The sequence below is a fragment of the Crinia signifera genome, chromosome 1 (genome assembly GCF_055691185.1).
Source record: "Crinia signifera chromosome 1, ASM5569118v1, whole genome shotgun sequence".
Lineage (NCBI taxonomy): Eukaryota > Metazoa > Chordata > Amphibia > Anura > Myobatrachidae > Crinia > Crinia signifera.
This window is the reverse complement of record NC_139217.1, coordinates 56,679,679-56,701,480: the sequence shown is the minus strand read 5'-3', so window position 1 is coordinate 56,701,480 and position 21,802 is coordinate 56,679,679. Positions and strand designations below refer to the sequence as shown.

Sequence of the window (21,802 nt, the reverse complement as noted above, 5' to 3'; positions counted from 1 at the left end):
CATATTTGATCCTTATTTTTTGGGGTACTTGTGTACTTTCACGGCTCCCATCGCATGCCATATGTAGTGGCATGCGATGGGATGCGATTTTTGCAGTTTTTAAGCAATTTTTTTTAAATCGCATGCAATCGCATACGATTTTTAACAGAAATGCATCCAAATGAATTGAAATTAGTATCAAACATGTTCAATGGCCCCCAAATGTCATTTTTCAGGCTGTACCACCCCCACTATCAACGCGAACCCGAGGCGTGGCGAGCGCAGCGAGCCCGCGAGGGGCGGCGGTACGCGTCCTACGACCTTTTCATACCCCAACTATCCACATCGGCGTGGAGTTGAGAATAGAAAGTGTGGCGAGCGCAGCGAGCCACCGAGCCCGAAGCATGGCGAGCGGACGCGGACACCTGTGAAGCGCTCGCCACGCTTCGGGTTCGCGTTGATAGTGGGGGTGGTACAGCCTCAAAAATTACATTTGGGGGCCATTGAACATGTTTGATACTAATTTCAATGCATTTGGATGCATTTCTGTTAAAAATCGCATGCGGTTTTTTGCTATGCGATGGACATCGTGGGAGCCGTGATTGTACACAAGTACCTTTTTTTGTAAGGATATCAATATGCTTATCCCAATCATGTTTAAATTGTTCTACTGTATTTGCCTTTACCGCCTCTGATGGTAGGCTATTCCTCTTATCTACTACTCTTTTTGTGTAGTAATTTTTCCTCAAATTTCCCCTGAATCTTCCTCCCTCTAGTTTCAGTGCATGTCCTCGTGTTCTGTTGCTCCTCTTTCTGTGAAGAATGTCTCCCACCTATACCTTGTCTTTCCTGGTACGTTTTGTGATGTAGGCCATGCACCATTTTAGTTGCCCTTCTTTGTACAGTCTCTAATGTATTTATATCCTTCTGGAGATATGGCCTCCAGAACTGAACACAATACTCTAGATGAGGTCGTACCAATGACCTATACAGTGGCATTATTACTACTTTCTACTTCTGATACCTCTCCCTATACAACCAAGCATCTGACTTGCCTTCTTCATTGCTTTGTTACATTGCCTTCCTGCCGTTAAGTCAGTACTGAGTCTGTCAGAAGGTGCGTGTGTGATTGTTCGGCCTTCACGCTGCTGTTAGCTGGCTGCGCATTAAAACCAAATTAAATTAATTTCAAGTAAAAAAATCCAAATCAATTTTTCTCTTCTTTATTCATTGTTTGTGTGTACTGCACCCCAATACACCATACTGATACTGTCAGAAGTTCCGTGTGTTAATAACCAGCCAGCTTGCTGCAGACCTTGGCCTAAATTGAATGAAAACAACATTGTGAGCTGTAAAGTGGTCAAAATTGTTTGGAAAGGGCTGGAAATTAATGTTATTGACGTCAATATTACTCTAAGGCCAAAAAAATTTAAAATTATGCGATTTGGGTGTCTTTGACCATTTTTGAAAAAAAAAAAATCAAACTCCAAATCCAAAGCTTTTCACCGCTGTTTGACAAAGCCAAATTCAAATCCCGGGGCCGAATCCAAATCTTCGGCCCCCGGCGCTCATCTCTAATTTAATGTTATGCATTTGATTTAAATTACATTTTATATTTTTTTGACGATAACGTGAGAATATTAAAAAAAAAATCTATATGTGCTACTTAGCAACAATATTTTTAAAGTTAAGGAATAAAAGTTAAGTTTTAATATTGACATAAAACTACATATTGTACAAGTGTACCTCCATAGAAGAAGTCCCCTTTTCACACGTAATTGGAATCTGCTATTGACTTTGTTTTGAGTAGTAGATTATTCGATTTCTGGGTGCATTTCCAGGTGTTCTTCTAATTTATGCCTATACAGGCCACATAATTACCAATTGCTGGTTTGAACGATTTATTTCACTTTGCTATCCCGTGCAGGATAATCTACTGTCACATTGCCAACATGTGACCACCATCCGTACAAACATATACCTGTGCCGGCTCACTCTGGGCAGGTTACTATTCCCAATCGTAATCCATGTAAATAATAAATAAAGAAATGTTACGAATACATGTAAAAAAACAAAACAAAAACACACATACATCCACCATTGTCACGTAGACATTGTGAAGCTGTCGATATTCTGTACCTGCTGATCTTACACACTGTTGAGTTTTTGAACCAGTCAGCCTACAGTAATGCATGTCGACTAGTGGTGTCAACTACTAACTGTCTACCTAGACACTATGGGGTAAATTTAATTAGATAGTTCTATTGAAGATGAGAAGTTGCCCATAGCAACCAATCAGATGCTACTTATTTATTTAGCACCTTCTAGAACAGTGATGGCTAACCTTGACACTCCAGCTATTGTTGAACTACACGTCCCAGGATGCCATGCTACAGTTTTCATATTTGGCCATGCTAAAACTGATGCAGGGCATGCTGGGATGTGTAGTTCAACAACAGCTGGAGCGTCAAGGTTAGCCATCACTGTTCTAGAAGACGGATAGAATATAGTTGCTATGGGCAACAACCTATCTTTAATAAAAGTTTCATCTTATACCACATTCTCACTGCTAGTGTGAAAAATATGGCTTTTACCCAGTATATAAATGCCAGGGACTGCAGAGCCGGACCCCCGTTCTCACTGCTAGGCAAATTACTGGGTGAAGCAGTTCTACCCGGCAATTTGCCTTTCAACGCGGGTCCTTTTGTGCCAAGGGGTCAGCATACCCAGGTCTCCAACCCGGGTAAAAGCAGGTTTGGAGACCTGGGAATTTCAACACGGGTTGTGTCGTTAACACTAAAAAAACCTGCGTTGAAAGGCAAATTACCGGTTTGACAATCTTGACCCAGTAATTTGCTTGGCAATGAGAACAAAGTATTAAGGTCCATACACACTGGGCAACTACGCTTCATCGCTGCGGGGAAAGCCGCTCAGTGCATACACACTGAGCGGCTTTCCCCCTGCCCGACACCGACGGAGGAGGGGAGGACGGCGTTGCATAGCGGAACGCTATGCATAGACGTCCGGATAGCCACTCATCTGCTGGTATAACCAGCAGATGAGCGGTTTTCCCGGCGATGTTGCAGGTGCGCGCAGCAGCGCTCACCGCTCATCACCAGGCCATACACACTGGGCGGCTTGAGCTGAAAGCTGCTCAAACCTCCTGTTTTGAGTGACTTTCAGCTCAAAGTCGCCCAGTGTGTATGGGCCTTTAGTCAATTTACCCCTAGCTATCATTTGAATACCGATTGCAGTATGGCCAATACAGTATATAAAAGTAGATCCACAGGTGCATCCAAAATAATAAGCCACAGAAAAATAAATCCATTTGCAATTTAATAATGTTCATATTATTTATTTCATTTGCTTTGAATTCCGAAATAGAATTACATCTAGAATGTCGTACGCAACCCTAAGTAAAAATGCAATGTGAATTACAAACCGAAAAAAGAAACTTTGTACAAAACTGTAAAAATCAGACCGCTAACCTAGAATTACAGTATCAAAAACCCCCATGCAAACCGGCTCATCTCGTTGCATGGCTGAAAAAAAGCTGTATGTGTGACTATTCTCAGAATCCCGCAAGGTGAAAAACAGACAAGACTGTACAATTAGCCAGATTATCATATTTTTACATGAATGATAACTTCTGCCGTGGTATTGGAACAATAAGAAAATAAAAAATAAGGTAAACATAAGACATTTCGTAACCTACTGCATACGTAAAAATTGTTCACATTTTTGAGTCATCGGTGGCAAAGTTTATGGCGTTGTGTCAGTGACTGCTGGCATGTATCAAAACGCAATTACAGGCTACATCTTATAAATAAATTAAATAAATATTAATTTAATTAAAAAATAAAATAAAAAAAACATGCACTACCAACCTAACGTACAGCTACATGGTGCAAATTAACAATTCTCCAGCTACAAGACAAAGGTGACATCTCTAGTCTAAAACGGCAATGTGTGATCCATGCTTTAAGGTGACCTATGGACAAGTGTGAGGTAAGCAGACCCAAGCACTTCATCACAATACAACCACCTTTTCCTATACGAAAACAAACCATTTTTTTCTTCATCGGTTACAAAAAAAAATTGTGGGCTCAATAACACGGGACACAACTGGAATTTCTTCCCACGGTGATCGTTCTCTTCTCGGTACTCGTCTTTCAGCTTCATCAACCAAGGCTTGTGATGTTTGAGCGACCTCCGGGGGGAGCTACAATACGGTGTCCTGTGCGTCGGGGGTTGGTATCGTCTTTCTGTGCACCTGAAAGGTAGAGAAGTGAAAACGTTGATATCTGTACCATTGTTAGTCACTACCGGCCTGATTCAGAGGTGGACCGCCTTGTTGCACTGTGCATGCCCTCCGATTGGGTAGGTACAAAGTTACAGTTGCGATTTTAGACACATGCATGGAGGAGTCTATAGAATATGGGGTGGGCATTCAGGCCGGTGATTGGGAGGTGTCTGGCGTATGCCTGAACATGACCCCTTTTAGGTGAGTGTCTCCTTCAGGAGCAAATTTCCATAGTGTGACTGAATGCACCACTATGAGGGAAGCTGGAAATTGGCGTCTCAGTCCTCGCACATTTGGACGTATGGATGTACACTTACTGTAGGAAGAACTTAGCTGTATTTACACAAAGTCCCAGATGGGCAACCACCGAGGTGGCTTCTGGCAATTCGGCGCCTACCTCTGAATCAGCCCTTATGTGTTACATCTAGGGAGTGCATGTGTATAATACACTGAAATGGAAATTTGTGATGAGAATTAGTAAAAATGTTTCATTGGATTGATTTCCATCACTACAATCTATACTGTATTACATTATGCTTTTGTTATACTAACTGGGCTACTGTACAAACATAAATCTATAATGAGTGTCTACTAACCACCATCCCCAATAATGTCAGAGCTGCTCTCTGTAAGGTGAGCAGCGCTGCTTATATCTCGACATCCCGCCCTTTGTCTTATCATTGCTGTAACGGGGGAAGGGGGGCGGTAATGGGCTGCGGATGTTACTAATCGCATATGTTCTAACATATGCGATTACTATCGCAAAGGACAGCTCTTGTGATAAGAGCTGCCCTTTGCTAAGCAACCCTTGGTGGTGAGCAGGTCCCCGCGGCTCTCCCCCTCCTCGTCTGCCCGGCAGCCCCCTGCTCAGACGGCTGCAGGAAGTTCAGGGAGGAGGAGGTCACTGGTCCAGGCTGCACAGCAGTAGGCTGCCCAGACATCAGATGAGGGGGGCGGCGGGGGTCGTGCCGGGCGGCATGGGATGCGGTAAGAAGCCAGTAGACTTCTATAACGAACCCCCCCCCCCCCGCAGTGGAAACCCAGCGTGTGGTTTTACCTGCATACCAAAATAGAGTAAAAACCCCCGATAACAGGGTTTTTACTGCATTTTTCCTTTAGTGAATCCCATCCCGAAGTGCTGTATTACAACTATCAATAGTACAGGCTCAACGCCATAAGCCCAAAGTCAACATACTTTAGAACAAATTTTGAGTTCTAGTCTCTAGAAATCCCTGCAAGACATACTGTACTTCTGCGGTAAAAAGAAAAAGTTATCTCTTAAAGTTTCTAGAAATGAAAAGTGGTGATGGTGCCCATAGCAACCAATCAGATTCTGTCTTTAATTTCTCTATTGCTTCCTAGAAAATGACAGACAGAATCCAATTGGTTGCTATGGGCAATATCAGATCCTTTGAAATTTTAGAAGCTAAAGTAAATTTACCCCTAGGCCTCCAAATTGGGAAATACCAGGACAAAGCCCAGCATGCCCTTCGACCATGCAAAATAATAAGCTTTCATTTTGGCCGCACATCTTGATAATCTCATTTTATAACCCACAGGGAGATTTATGGGCATAATGAATAATGCAAGGGGATTATTACTGACCACCCCTTTACCGCCATGGGTCCCATGGGACGGCCACAAACCCCATTACTATAATCCACCGTTGTCAAGGCAAGTTTATTTTACAGTTATTTTTACATTTATTTTTTGTTTCCAGAATCGCATTTTGCAGTTGATTATCTTAGCGTAGGTCATGTACTCGTTGCAGAGGCATGGACACATACTGGAGGTGCTGACTGATGGCAGCTACCTGCTACCTTCCTGTCCTCCCTGATTTTATATTACCCTACTGTAATTGGCTTGTAACAAGGAAAGTGAAAGATGAGCTGCGAGTTCCCGGTCTCCATGTAAGGTGTAGTCAATGCTGATCATGCGGGATTTTTAAAAGAAAGCCATTTATATCACTCACATCAACACATTAGAGTTGGCTCTTTAATGCTTCAAATTGGTTGATTAGATGCAGTAGAATACATTTACCAAATAAGTCTACATACATGCATTTAATGTTCCCTAAATGTATTTCTGATTTTTTTCCGCAGTGTGTTTTGTTTATCCATTTGCATTTTAGCCATATTTCCCCATTTTTGCCATATATGTCCCTTGCTATAACAATGTTTTAGCCATATCTGACCTTCACTATTATAATATAGACAATGTAATTTTCATGCGCTTATAATACTCCTTGGCGGCCCATCCATGAGATAGATGATTTCTACTTGGTTCAGGTGATCTGAAACCCACAAAGCTGACAATAGCTTTGTCGATGTATAACCAGAGCATCATTGGTGGTGTGCAAACAAAAAAAAAATGATCCAAATCATGCTGTTACTCCCATATGTAGTGGTCATGGTTGGTGGGCAAGAACGTGTACCACATAATTCCGTATTACAGATTTACTACTGTAGTTTTACCTGATAAACTGAAGTTTGACTGGTGAAGGTTCCTGATAGGTGGAGGCTGTGTCTTGGCAGGTGAGCATTTAGCAGAGGGGGCAGGGGTTACATACTTTGGAGTAGCTGGGACATCATGCACCGGTCCGTCGTACATCCCACGGGACACGGGTTGCAATCCGCTCACCTGGAAAATATCCATCTTATTAATGCATAAAATATCAGGGGGTAAGTAAATTCTGCAATGTGAGGAACAATGGCAACTCCAGAGGTGGGGCTGCAGCATAGTCCAAAATTCAAATAGGGGAGCCACACCCACTGCCAGTGAGTCAGTTTGGAATGGCAGTTGGTAAAGCTCCCCTCTTTGTATTTTGGACTGTGCTGTGGTCCCTCCTCTTTCGTAAATGCGTTTTAGTCACAACGCAATGTGACCAGAACACACAAGGAGACTGTGCTGAGTAATGGGATATATGACATTTGGATATTGTGTGTGACAGATTCTGTATACGGAGCTTGTAGTGGAAAAAGCTGCAGCTAAAAAGACCTCCACAGCTAGCAGAGTCTCACGCGACCTAGCGCAGAGAGGGGCTGCTTGGCATGAGTGCAGCCATGATGTATGAGGACACATCTGTATGGAAGACTAAGCGGTTACCATTTTCCTTTTTTGGTTAAGAATAGTAATCAGATAGTGGGGGAAATTTACTAAGATGTGAGTTGTATTTCACATGGGATGTTGCTATGGGCAACCAATCAGAAACTACTTCTAATTTTTTTACCACCTTCTAGAAGATAATAGATAGTATCTGATTGGTTGCCCATAGCAAGATTCCATGTGAAATACAACTCACATCTTAGTAAATTTCCCCCAGAGTGTTTAGCCTACACAGCATTGAAGTACAATATATAACACAGTTCAGGCTTCCGAGCAGTGAAGTAACTATCGCCCAGCGGTGGCGGGGAAGCGCTGGAAGGTGAGGGCGCCGTGGGGGCTGCGGGGCTATTGTTACCCACTGCGTCTGCCCGGGACCTTCCGCCGGCGAATCAGTCTGCGGTCCGGCTCTCCGTCTCCCTGCTCTCCCGGCTCCTTCTGCCATAAAAAATGTGACACACAGAAAATGGCTGCCCCCATACTGCAGACCGTTTTTTAGGATGCTAAAGGAGGCCTCCTCTAGCATTCTTAAAAACGGTATGCTGTACGGGGGCAGCCATTTTCTGTGTGTCACATTTTTTATGGCAGAAGGAGCCGGGAGAGCAGGGAGACGGAGAGCCGGACCGCAGACTGATTCGCCGGTGGAAGGTCAGACGCAGTGGCACTATGTGGAGGGGTAAGGGGGGGGGGTCGGGGTTGAGGTGGGGGGCGCAAAAGATTTGTGGCCACTGCTTCCGAGTAATCTATTTATGAGGATATATATTCACCAATGTGATCTTACATCAGTATGTAAGGTAATGTTGTTTCCACATTCACATGTTGACGTTCAGAGCTAAGTAAGGAACAAAGGGGCTTAATTCAGCATGAATGGCTATTCTGAGAATTTGCATGCGCACCGTACGCATTGCACATGCGTTATGGGAATCGGCAACTAAAAATATGTAAGGATCGTTGATGCAAAGGAGCCATAGATTTATTGATAGGTATCCATCATTTGGGGGTGGAAACCTGACATTCCCTGGGTGTGTCTGAAAAAAGCAGGTGCGCCCAGGAGTTTTTGAGAAGGGTCTCTGACGTCAGTGCTGGCCTCGATAAGCCTGTCTCAGTCACAGATTAGTAGAAGCCTCAGAACTTCTCACATCTTCACAGATGGCAAAAACTGTCCGATGGTTTGGGATTTGCACGTGGATATTCGTGTCGATAGCGATCTGCGATAGTTTTGCGATTCATTTGCAGATTTGTACAGAGCTTTTTTTTTTCTGTCTGGACAGCTGCTATCTACACAAATACAACTGCGGCTTCTCGGAATAGCGATCCATGCTGAATTAGGCCCAAAGATCTCTTCGGAAGCTCCCTCAGCAGCACAGAAAATCCAACCTGTGACAAGTGGAGCACCTCCTGTCACTTCCACCGTCACCCATCGCATATGGATGGCTGATCACTCATCGTAAGTGGGGTCTAACGTGTGTGTGTGTGTGTAGCAATGGGGGTCAGCGCAGGCTGGGAATAGGGGCATGTGTGATGAAGCATGGACAGAGGTTGGTAATTGGGTTTTTTATAATAGAATATGTGTCTGATAATAGGGGCCAAAACATTAGACACTGACCAATTTATAATACATGCGCATCGGATCAGACCCGGAGATCATACCTGTTGCACGCATGATCTCCTTGTCGGACCCCTCCCGGTGACAGGGAGCAGGGACCGCATGCGATACATCGCATGCAGAAGTGCATCACATACAAACCTGCCGCCTGAGAGGGTTCCGGCAGCTGGAGGGGGATTGTATGCGACTTTTCCGAGGGGAGAAGTCGCATAGTGTATGGGCACTAACCCTGGTGAACAGAAACAGCCACATACAGTAGATCCCAGCAGATAGAAAACCACTTTGGTGCATGTCGTCATTGCCTTGTATGTAAGTAACACCTATAAGATCTACAGAGAGAGGTGCACTAATGAATATAATGAGCAAACCTTGTTTCTCGTCTTGATACGCTGGTAAATGTATTCTGGGAATGGTTTCCGATGTATAAACCGCCCCATTCCTTGATTGACGTGAAGGTTGCCGTCTTCATACACAATCTTGCCTTGGCTGATTACCATCAGTGGAGCCCCGTGACACTCCATCCCTTCAAATATGTTGTATTCCACGGCCTATCAATCACAAAGACCACATGCGGTTCATGAGTAGTGGCACAGAGAGCATGACGTGGTTTTGTGGCGGCAGTACTAACATTGCTCACATTGGTGCTAGCATTGCCTAAAGTGTAACAACTCCACCCAATGTCATAGCCCCAGCCAGGCTATAAATACTATTTTACTAAGAATATCAGAACATAGTTGCCCCTCTATGCCAGGGCTGGCCAAACCGGTCCTCAAGATCTACCAACGGTCCACGTTTTCCAGACCACCTAGCTGGTGAACAGCTGTAGTCATTACTAACTGTCACATGACCCAAATCACCTAGCTGGTACACAGCTGTAGTCATTACTAACTGTTACATGACCCAAATCACCTAGCTGGTACACAGCTGTTGACATTACTAACTGTCACATGACCCAGATCACCTACCTGTAGTGATTACTGTCACATGACCCAAATCACCTAGCTGGTACACAGCTGTTGTCATTACTAACTGTCACATGACCCAAATCACCTAGCTAGTGCACAGCTGTAGTCATTACTAACTGTCACATGACCCAAATCACCTAGCTGGTGCACAGCTGTAGTCATTACTAACTGTCACATTTTCAAACTTGCTGCACTCATTCCTACTATAAATCCACAGGTTGCATGAGAAACATGAACTGTTGGTAGATCTTGAGGACAGATTTGGCCACCCCTGCTCTATGCTGTGTCATGGGTACTATTATTTCTCTGAGTCATGTTAAATAAACTTATGAACTTACTGATTTGTGACTTTTGGCAGAAATTGTCTTAATCTTGTCAGGATCCCAAATAAGTACATCGCCATCTGAGCCAACGGCAATCCGCCCTTTCCTGGGATAAAGGTTAAAAATTTTGGCAGCATTCGTACTAGTCGCGGCTACAAACTGGTTCTCATCCATCTTACCGGTAGCCTGGGAAAACATTAAGGCACAAAAACGATCACTAGTAAGACAGAACCAGCGGAGAACATCAGAACAGTATTTTATGTGAAATATTGACATCATTTCATTAACCCCTTCAGTGGTGGGTTTTTTTGGGGGGAGCGCTCCCCACTGGGCGAGTTTTTTATGGGGAGCGCTCCCTTTAAAAAAAAAACACCACTACCCCCCTGGGTCCGGGCAGCGCCGCTGAACTGTTAATCAGCGGCTGCCCGGACCTGCGCCCCCCGCGTCGCATCGCTGTCCCAGGCAGCCGTCTTGTCATAAGCCGGCGCCGGGGACTTCTATTGAAAACCCGGAAGGGAGGGGGGAGGAGGAGGGAGGAGGAGGCGATGCCGCAGAGTGGAGGGAGCCGGGCAGTGCGACGCTGCCTGAGATCAGAGTGAACTCAGCAGCGCTGCCCGGCTCCAAACAGTGGCAATCGCGAGAATTTTCCGGGCTTGCCAGACTGGACACTGAGGCACAGCCCGGAAAATTCTCGGGATTGCCACTGAAGGGGTTAATGTAAACATATTAAATTATAATACTTAGGGGGTATTCAATCCAGAGTCACGACTGTTGGGCTGGCCCGACAGCCATGACCCTGTCCCATTCTCGGCCGGCTCAATGTGAAATCAGAAGGCTGGATTTAAGGTCCTGAAAAAGGGGGCGTGGCTGTGATATACGGCCATGGATTGTTGAGCTTCGGCCGGGAGCTCGACAATCCATGGCCGTTCTTGGCAGAACGGGCCCGACTGCAGAGATCCCTGTTCAATGCTATCGGGAAAGACAGCATTGAATAGGGCCCCGTCGCTATTTTCCCCGTCTGGAATAGGATTGAATATCCCCCTTAACCCTAAAACACATGCTTGATACATCCCGCACACAGCTGGTTTGGCTTTGCTGACACTTATACATTCTTTTAAGTGGCATTTATTCACAAGTTGAAACTCATAAGAACTTTGGAAAGAGCCAGTAGCAGTTGAACAGGAAGGGCTGCGGCAGAGTCCAAAATTCGGAGCGGAACCACACCAACTGCCAGTGAGTCCCGGACGGCCATGTTGGACAGTGGTTGGTTTGGTAGTTAGTGTGCCTCCCTATATGAATTTTGGATTGTGATCCAGGCCCGATTTCTCATGTTCTTCCTCTGAAATTAGTAATATGATGCAAGTGGGCTGGGCTTACTTTATCTTCAAACAGAACCTATCACATGCATTAAAGTTGTTGTTTCCCTGATATATTGAATAAAGTATACAATAGCAGTGTTATATGGTATAATATATACTGTACTGTTCATATTATAAGCAGTGGAGTAACTATAAATTTTGCTCCCCCCTGCCAAAAAGTTTGTGGCGCCCCCTGGCCTCCTCTCCACTGTGTTTCCCCAGCGGTGAAGCTGAAGCAGGAGAGAGTCAGAGAGACCAGTAGACTCTTCTGCTTCCCTTGGCTCAGACGCGTCCCTGGCCGCCACAGCACGTCCATCCTGTACACAGTAGCCAATAGCTGGCTCTGTGTACAGTCAATTGATTCAGTGGGGGGATTTGTCGTCTCTGTCATGGCTGACTCGCCTCCGGTGCTCAGCCAGCAGCAGGCAACAGCATGTCAGTGCGTTGAGTGGGTGCTGGCGCCCACACAGACCCCGCTGCCGCTTGCTCCCCCAAACTGCTGCTGGGGCTGCCTTACAGTAGTTACACCACTGATTATAAGGGATACTAGAAGTCTACTTGCTTTTCTGCCTCATGCCATTATCGGATAGGTGTTCTGTGCAGACAATACACAGTACTGAATACTTTACTAATACCATACGGATCGGCCCCATATATACATCTGCACTGATAGTCTCTTACCACAGCTCTGTCCCACACAATTGTCATTCTTTCCTCAATCCCATTCACGCCTTCTGGAATTAGAGTGAAGTTATCTTTTCCTATGGCTTTCTGGGCGGTGCTGTACGAGCAGTGTCCACTTCCGGTCACCTGAAGGTCTCCGCTGGGATAAAGGTTACAATTAGTCCAGTATAAGCACGCTCATTCATTCAGTATTGCACCAGATCAAGCTGCAGCGATGCCAGTAAGAGGCAAGGCGCACAAACTGAGCTCCTGACCAAAATTATTCCTACTCCATGAGTAGGAGACAAGAGAAGCAAAGAACTGTACTCACTGATCATTACAGATAATGTAAAGTATTAATAAATACATTAACTAATATTCTTTATTAAACTGCCTCAAAAAGCAGACATCTGCTACAAATGCAAAAATAAAACATGGGCACTCATACAATAATCCTCGCATGATAACCCAACAACCAGACAACAGAATTCCAAAGAATGTACTTGACAAATGCTTCCTCTAATCTGTTTGGTTGGTATTGGCAACTACTTCACTGGTCCATTTGTCCCTACATGAAAACTAGAGACACTGGTTGGTATATTTACTAAAATGTAGGTTTTTAGAAGTGGAGATGCTGACTACAGCAACCAGATTCTAGTAGAATCTGATTGGTTGGTATGGTCAATATCAAGTTTTAAAGGCCACTCTTCAGAGTCGATCGCTAATGTGCGCAATCTTAACGATTATCGGATGGCTGCTCACGCGTACAGATCGTAACACAAGTTTGACTGACAGGAAGCTGGTGTTTGGGGGTGGTCAGCTTTGGCCTTGATCAGCCTCTGGGACAGATGCACTAAGCTTCAATAGTGATAAAATGGAGAGTGATAAACAGCCAGCCAATCAGCTCCATGTCACAGACCGTGTTTGAAAAATGTCAGGAAGGAGCTGATTGGTTAGTTGTTTATCACTCTACATCAAAACCATTCAATGGTGACTGAATTGCGTATGGATTTGTAGGAAATAGCGGATAGCGATCCATTTGCAATTTATCTGCAGACTCACACAGGGCAGGTTTTCTTTCTGTCTGGGCTATTTACTCGCAGTCATCTGCAAATTTGCAGATAAGCCATTAGATCTGCAGGAGGCATACATTTCACACAATATACCCCAGGGTAGCGCTTAGCCTGCAACTGCGCACCACACTATCGCAGCAAAAACAAGAATATGAACCTAGCAACTAATGGGGACATTTACTATAGACACAATAAAGTATACAATGAAAAACAATTCAAGAACAAAGGTCGAAATAACTGTATGTGCAGAACGGCTTATTGCTTACATAGAAGTAACCCTTTATCAGTATCAGATGGGTAATATCTCACAAGGGCAATCACAAACATAAGTGTACTGGCCCTTATTCTGGTTCACTCGCACAGGCAGATTCCTTCTCAAATGGACAAAACCATGTACACTGCAGGTGGGGCCGATGTTACTTGTGCAGAGAGAGTTAGATTTGGGTGGGGTTTTACTTCAAAGTGAGATCTATATTGCAGTGTAAAAATAAAGCAGTCAGTATTTACCCTGCACAGAAACAAAATAACAGACCCAAATCTAATTCTCTCTGCACATGTTACGTCTGCAGTGCACATGGTTTTGTCCATTTGAGAAGGAATTTGCCTGTGCGAGGGAACCAGAATAAGGGCCTCTATACAGTATGCATTCAGTTGCAGAATACTGCATGGGGGGGAGGTTCATTCTGATTTTGGCAGATATCCCTGCACTGATATTAATGCATTTCTCCCAACTGGCCCGAATTCATCGGGACAGTTTTCATCCACTGTCCCGCTGTCCCTCCTGTTGGTCACAGTGTCCCGCAGTTGGGGAACCACTCTGTCACCACTCCTCTGCATAACTGAGTGGACGATGTGTGCATGTGCGTCATTCACACACTGCGGGAGGATAGATACCACCCTTTCAGATTGCATTTGCCCAATGGGTGACTTTCTTGTGCTCAGCCCAGGGAGGGGGTGAGTCATTTCTCACTGATGTAAGCCTTGTGTCAGCAGACTCCAACAAGTCGAAATTTGAAGTAAAGGCAATAGATGTGCGAGTGATAGTAAGGATGGCGGATTTACATGGAGGTATTCTATAAAGCACTTACCATGCTAACATAGTGTTGAGGTAATCGGGTGTAGTGGGGTCCGGGCTGAGAGGTGGGGAAGTGATGAAAGCAGCAGCTTTTGCCCAGTTCTTGCTCCAGTAATGAGTGCCATCTGTGCCCAAGCTGGCAGTAATGGGCTCTCCGAACACCAGCGCTCCTGCAATTGACAAGAACTAATTAATATATAATGTCCCCAGTCCAAGTTCACATCTTTATTCAGTAAGACACACTGACATACATTTGTACAATTTCCCAGTTTTAGGGATGGATTTGGGGTGCGGCTCCCCTTGGGTTAGTGTGGTGGGGTTGCCTTGGGGTGGCACACCATAACATTTATTTAGCACTATTTATTTGCTGATAATATTCTACTATCTAGCATTTTCCCCCCATCTAACACTTTTGATCCCCTAGCGTTTGCATCTTTATTAACTCACTAACTGGGGTGTCTGGCTTTCGTCAACCTTTTTGGGGTCCCGCGTCCTGGATTCAAACTTAATATTAGCGACCCACCAGAGAGATGAGATCACCCAGACGCGGTTGGTAGGCTTATATTTTTGGCCAGTAAATATACCAAGAACCTCAATTATTGCTCAGTATTACATAGCAGAGCTTAATATTGTGGACTATGCACCAGCATGGTAGCACCTTTTGAGACATGTGATTCCTTTCCCTCTTACACTGAAATACATGCAATTTATTTGGTTTAGAAAACAGTCTCCATAGTGAAGGGAAAATGGGGTCAATGTAGTAATTATTTATTATTTATATAGTGCAAACCTATTCCACAGCACTTTGCAGAGAATATTTGGCTAATCACATCAGTCCCTGCCCCAATAGAGCTTACAATCTATAGTCTATACCATATATGTTCACTAAGGAGCCAACCCGTATATATTTGGGGTGTGGAAGGAAACCAAATCACCCGAATGAAGCTTACACAGCCATGGGGAGAGTTTACAGTACAACTGCACATTGTGATGGGAATCAAACCTAGGATAACACTGCTGTTATGCGGTAACGCTAACCATCACACCAGGGATGGGGAACCTCTGGAACTCCAGCTGTTGTTGAACTACACATCCCAGCATGCCCTGCTACAGTTTTGCTATTTGTCCATGTTAAATCTGCTGTCATTAAACAATGGTGGTGCAAAAAAGTTGCTATCCCACTCAGGGCCACCACTACTTAGGGGTAGATGTATGAAGCAGTGATAAAGGAGGAGAAATGAGCCAGAGGAGAAGTGGCCCATGGCGACCAATCAGCTCTGAAGTAACATCTATACTTTGCATAATATTAAATTATACAGAGCAGCTGATTGGTTGCCATGGGACACTTCTCCTCTGGCTCACTTTTCCTCCCTTTAATACTGATTCATACATCTACCCCTTGTTACACACAATCGTATTTAATGATTGGAAGCTTTCTGTTTATTATGTTCTTTTTATTGAAAGTACGTGATTGCTTAGAGACAGATGTATCAAGTTTCAAAAAGTGATAAAATGGAGAGTGATAAACAATCAGCACCTACCTGTCATTTTTTTTTTACACCCAGCCTGTAACATGACAGGTGGGGTCTGATTGGCTGGCTGTTTTTCACTCTCCACTTTATCACTTTTGAAGCTTAATACATCTGGCCCTTAGACACTTATTTGAGTCTATTTACTGGTAAGCATAAGTGACTCCATGTTGTTGCATGTTCCGTATTGCTGGGAGCATAACGTATTTTGTCACAGATCTCTCTCACGCCCCCTAGTGGCAGACATGAAGTGATTCACGGTAACCATTATGATCTGCAGCATCAAGGTGTTACAGTTAGGATGATGGGGAAAGCATGAAGCAGGTGGACAGAACAGATTACCTCTTTTCCTGGCTTGCGCGATGATGTCAGCCGCGCTCTTACTCATGACTTTGGTTATGTACACAGGGGAGTTGATCTGACTGGCAATAGCTATGGCACGGAACACTGCCTCCGCTTCCAGCTGGAAGAAGGAAATAATCACACAATAACTACCGGAGCTCAGAGAGGGTCACTTACTGTGACATGGTACAGATACACAGAGGAGCACACTTCCCTACACTGACAGACATTAGCATACCGTTGCAATTCTCTATCATCATTATTATTATCAGCATTTATTTATAGGGTGCCACAAAGTTCTTCAGTGCCCACAGTTTCTTCTGTCAGCATAATCCAGCACTGAGCACATAACAGTAGAACGGAATGGAAAGCCACAGAGATTACATTAAAGCCCAAAACAGCCAATCAGCTGCTACCTATCATTTTATAGAATGTACATGAATAAAAGCTAAATTCTGATTGGCTGCAGAGGGCAATTTGTCCGGTCTGAAGAAGCTTTGATACTTTTTCCTGCAATACCTAATATAATAACTTCCGGGTTATAGATTCCACTGCTAAAGGCTCTGCAACATCATTAGCCTGGTCAGGTGAGAGGGCCCCGTGCTATGTGGGTGGTCTACATTAGCCGTCTTTCCTAAATGCTCGGGGCAGATGTACTAAGCCTCGGGGAGAGATATAGTAGATCGAGATAAAGTACCAGCCAATCAGCCCCTAACTGCCATGTTAGTCTGTATTTGACAATGGGAGTTAGAAGCTGATTGGTTGGTACTTTCTCTCTCTCCACTTTATCACGCTCCAAGGCTTAGAACATCTCCACCAGAGTATGGATACTCCAAGGGTAGTATCCCACCTGTGTAGAGTGGGATCGCAAACCAATTGTACACAGCTCCATGGCAGAATTCCACATTATAAATCAAGTCTTAAGTGTTCAAGTCATTATAAGTCAGCAGAGTCCAGCTGAACAATGAAACAATTACACATAAAGGTATTTCTAATGGCAATTAGACTTGTATTTGTCTGTTTGGAGTCAATGGGTCCAATTCAAGTAAGTGTAATATCAATAACGCCAGGAAAGAGATCCGGGAGACAACCAATTAAGTGGCTACGCAGCACAACCCTGTTTTAACCATTGGGGGGCTTTGCCTGGCGACCCTGAGCAAGGCAAGCCCTCAAAGAGCAGAGCGGTGGGTGATAAAAGGTTCTCCCTACCCCCAAGGGTCTGCAGGACACTGTGTCCCACTGGAATCATTGAGAGGAATGCTACATGGGGGCCAAAAAATGGGGCAGTGATAACGGAATCCTTTCTTTAGGAATGTTAAGAGATTGATCAGTGATCTATAGACCCTTATAGCTGCAAAGACAACAAATGCAGGACACTTGGCAGGGTAGAAGTGTTACCTCTTCAGGCCGGCTCAGGGCATGTCCTTCTGGTCCCGTGATGCCCATCTCCAAGATCCGCTTCTGTTCCTATTCATCACAGATTGAAACATTTTTTAGTAGGTAGAAACAAGGGTTCTAATCATAGTCTCATAATTAAGAGACACACATCCAGAGGTGCAGCTGGCTCTTGGCCCTAAATATAGAATGACCATAAACCTAACTTCAACCACAGCCTAGCCCTACAGTATGCCTAAGATTTATCGTAGCCTAAACATAACCACAGTCCAACCTTTATTGCAGCCTTACCCTATACCTAACCCCAAACACAGCCTAGCCCTAACCCTAATCGCACTTAGCTTAGCCGCAGTCTAACAGTAACAGTATCCTAACCTTAACCCTAAGTGCAGCCTAACCCTTAACCTGTAATGTCGACATTTTCACTTCTGATATGATGATTGACAAATTGGGAACAACATTCTAAATGTCAACAAAATGACTACATACAGTAGTGTGCAGGCAGTGGCATAGCTAGGGTGGAGCGCGAGCTCCAGGCGCCAAAAGTTGACAGGGCGCCGGAGCCACACACTGCAAACGGCATCCCTGTCCTGTATGCCACCCGGCCTGCACGCTGTCTTCTGAGTTAGTTAGGAGTCAGACACAGTCTACAGAAAAATGGCCACCGGCCTCCTGCACTGAGGATATGTCTAGTGCAGGAGACCAGTACAGAGGGTGGGGTAGTGAGGTTGTAGGCTCCGGCGGCTAGCAGGAAGTAGTCTGCTGTGCGTTCCACCTTACTTCCTGCCTGTGCGTTCCACCTGCTTCACTGCAGCCCGCCTCTGTGTCTGTCATCGAGTGATCAGGTAAGTCTGTAGAGGCAAAGAAGCCTGTGGTGTCCTGTTAATACACAGGCAGAGCAGCCTGTGGGGTTCTGTTAATATACAAGGGAGCAGAAGAATAAATGATCTAAATTAGTAGATATAGCAATGATTTAAATTAATAGAAGATGCTTAGAGAGCGCCATCTTCTATTAATTTAAATCATTGCTATATCTACTAATTTAGATCATTTATTCTTCTGTCTTTATTGACAATTTCCAGAATTGTCTCTGGGAGCGGCCAATATCTAAATCGACTAGATTTGTTCATTTTTTTGTGTATGTATGTGTACATATATGTGTACATGTATATGCACTGAGTAGTGGATTTATTGAAAGAGATCGCGCCCGATTATATTCTTTTTATACAAGGGAGCAGCCTGTGGGGTCCTGTTTTTATACAGGGGGAGCAGCCTGTGGGGTCCTGTTATTAAACAGAGGGAGCAGCCTGTGGGGTCCTGTTATTATACAGAGGGAGCATCCTGTGGTGTCCTGTTATTATACAGAGGGAGCAGCCTGTAGTGTCCTGTTATTATACAGAGGGAGCAGCCTGTGGTGTCCTGTAATACACAGGGGGAGCAGCCTGTGGGGTCCTGTTATTACACAGGGGGAGCAGCCTGTGGTGTCCTATTATTATACAGGGGGAGAAACCTGTTATTATACAGGGGGGGGGCAGCATGTCGGGTCCTGTTATTATACAGGGGGAGCAGCCTGTGGGGCCATGCTATTATACAGGGGGAGCAACCTGTGGGGCCATGTTGTTATTATTATACAGGGGGAGCAGCGGGGGGGGGGGGGGGTTATGGGAGGTGTCAGCCTGCTACAAATCGGGGAGGGGGGGCGGAACGATGCATGCCCTTGCTCTGGGCACTGTGGCACCTAGCTACACCTCTGTGCGCACGCCTGATTTGTTGCTAACACCAACCTTTACTAGGCGCAAATGATATACCTGGTTCTTTTTTAGAATGCCCAGGTTTGCATAGTCCGTAATGACAGGGCCATGCTAAACTTTTCCTAAGTGCAAATTTCCTGTTACACCGCTGGCCCTAGGCATAGACAAGCTAGGCAAATGCCTAGGCTAGGGCATTAATCCCGGTGGGGGCCAATGTGTGTTTTTCCCCCATTGGGAGCAATGTATGTATGTGTATGTTTATATGTATAGCCCTAGGGCTATACATGTAGATCCGTGATGGATCCCTGACAATGGGGACAGAGCATACATACGATAACAGGGTTTTTACCGCATTTCTGGTTTATAGCATCCCACCCCTTGTTTTTTTTTTTTCATTCACTTCTGTTGTGTGATTATTTTTATTGTTTTTTGCATGTGCAGATTAACAGTACCCTATGTATATGAGCATGCTGCGCAGTGCTAGCAGCCTAAGCCTATCCCTCCCTGTTACTGCCTGACCCTAGCCCTCATCTCTCTGCAGTCTAAACCTCCCCACATAGTGCCTTAACCTGCTCCCCCCAACTATAAGTCCCCCTAAACCTAAGGAGCAGTATGTTATGATGTAATGTGGATAAGGAGCAATATGGGGGGGGGAGGTGTAAAGTGAATGAGGAGAAATATGAGGGGCGGTGTAATGTTAATAAGTGATGACAAGTATATACAAAATGCTTCCCTTATTCTATGTATTACATCTAAGATGTCTCAATAAAGAAAGATACAAAGAAAAAGTGATAAAGTGCAGTGTAATGTGAATAAGGAGCGCTATGGTGTTGTGTAATGTGAATAAGGAGCAATACAGGTGGTATAATGTGAATATGGTGCAATACAGTGGGGTGTAATGTGAATAAGACACTATTGTGTGATATAATGCGAATAACGTTGCATTACTGTGTGGCGTAATTTGATTTGCAAACTGTCATATGGCCAAACACCTTTTTTGCGCACTGTCCCTATTTTAAATTTGGGGGTTGAGGGCACCAATGCTCTAGCTGGCATAAAGCCTCAAAATGTGGATTGTTACAGTTGAGGGGTGTTTCTGGCTGCCCCTTTAATCTATGCTGCTAGTAGTGGCATGTTGGATCACAGTTGGAACTAGGGCCTGTGATAGGGGGCAGCAGCCAAACTCTTACCTATGGCATAAAATTGGTTAGGCCTGGCTCTGCCTCTTCAATTGTAAAAGTAGTGTACACTGCATGAAACTCCCCATCGCCCAAGCACAACATGAAAACACCAACATTATACTCTGCCAACATGTGTATGTTCAACACTACATCAGGAACACAGTGAATTTTACCATTTGTTTCTAGCATAATTATAGATGTTGTAAGAAAGTCAGTAAGTGATAGACTGAGAAATAAGATTGCACACTTTTCAACAGGAGATTTCAGGCATAACAGCAAAATTAACTCTGCATATGAATGTTGCATTAAGGTTTCTTTTTATGAATGTTGCATTAAGGTTTCTTTTTATGAATGTTGCATTAAGGTTTCTTTTTTTTTTTTAAATATAGAGTAAAAAAAGACACAATTAAAGTGTATTTTTCCAATTGCTATCGGCTGTCACATGTTTTGGATAGCCAATAAGATCCTGCTTTGAGATCCGAGTAAATCAGAGTTAATCTGAACCCGCTCATCTCTAGTTGTAACCTTTCTGTCTGCTCCCAGTCTGAGCTGTTTCCTGCTCACCGAGCAAGGGCACCACATAGTTCCCCTCCCTACAAAGCTTAATTTAATTTGGAAGACGCAGAATGTCTCATGAGTGCGGCATTCTGGGACATCAATTCCCTTGTAGTATAAACAATCAAACAGCAGGGAGCTCATTACACGCATGTGACAGCTACTGGGGCAATGACAACTCCCATAGCTGCTGGTACCGATGTAGTTATACCCAAGGGTACCATGGAGGAGAGGACAAAGACAATGCTTCCCAGGATACTCTGTCCCGGTAGATATTCTAACATTGTGTTAGGTCAGGTCATAAACTGGAAATAAAGTGAGAGACATGTAATGATGTTATTTGTGCAATTAGTGGCAATAACAGATGATAATTAGCAGATGGGTTTAGTGAATATTAATAAATGGGCCCCTTACTGCCCTCACCGAGCGCTCATATTCCCCATAATGTAATCGTTCTATTTAAAGATATCTATACATATGTGTCCTCATACAGTACATATAGCCATAATACGCCATGCACCGTGAGATGCCTCCTACATCTTGGCCCTTATTCAGATCTGATCACAGTACAAATTTGTTCTCAAAATGGGCAAAACCATGTG

General features: G+C 44.4%; 1 protein-coding gene across 2 annotated transcripts in view; it reads right to left on the bottom strand.

Annotated features, from left to right (window-relative positions):
• Positions 1-3,302: 3,302 nt before the first annotated feature.
• CRMP1 (collapsin response mediator protein 1) overlaps positions 3,303-21,802 on the bottom strand; it is a 70,729-nt gene continuing 52,229 nt past the window's right edge. For both annotated transcript variants that reach the window (XM_083155513.1, XM_083155517.1), the window contains exons 7-14: positions 17,717-17,785; positions 16,319-16,439; positions 14,461-14,617; positions 12,318-12,459; positions 10,294-10,464; positions 9,359-9,538; positions 6,757-6,922; positions 3,303-4,252 (exon numbers count right to left, since the gene is read on the bottom strand). In XM_083155513.1, the coding sequence (XP_083011639.1) occupies positions 4,161-4,252; positions 6,757-6,922; positions 9,359-9,538; positions 10,294-10,464; positions 12,318-12,459; positions 14,461-14,617; positions 16,319-16,439; positions 17,717-17,785 (1,098 nt within the window). In that variant the 3' untranslated portion in view covers positions 3,303-4,160. The remainder of the gene's footprint in view (positions 4,253-6,756; positions 6,923-9,358; positions 9,539-10,293; positions 10,465-12,317; positions 12,460-14,460; positions 14,618-16,318; positions 16,440-17,716; positions 17,786-21,802) is intronic.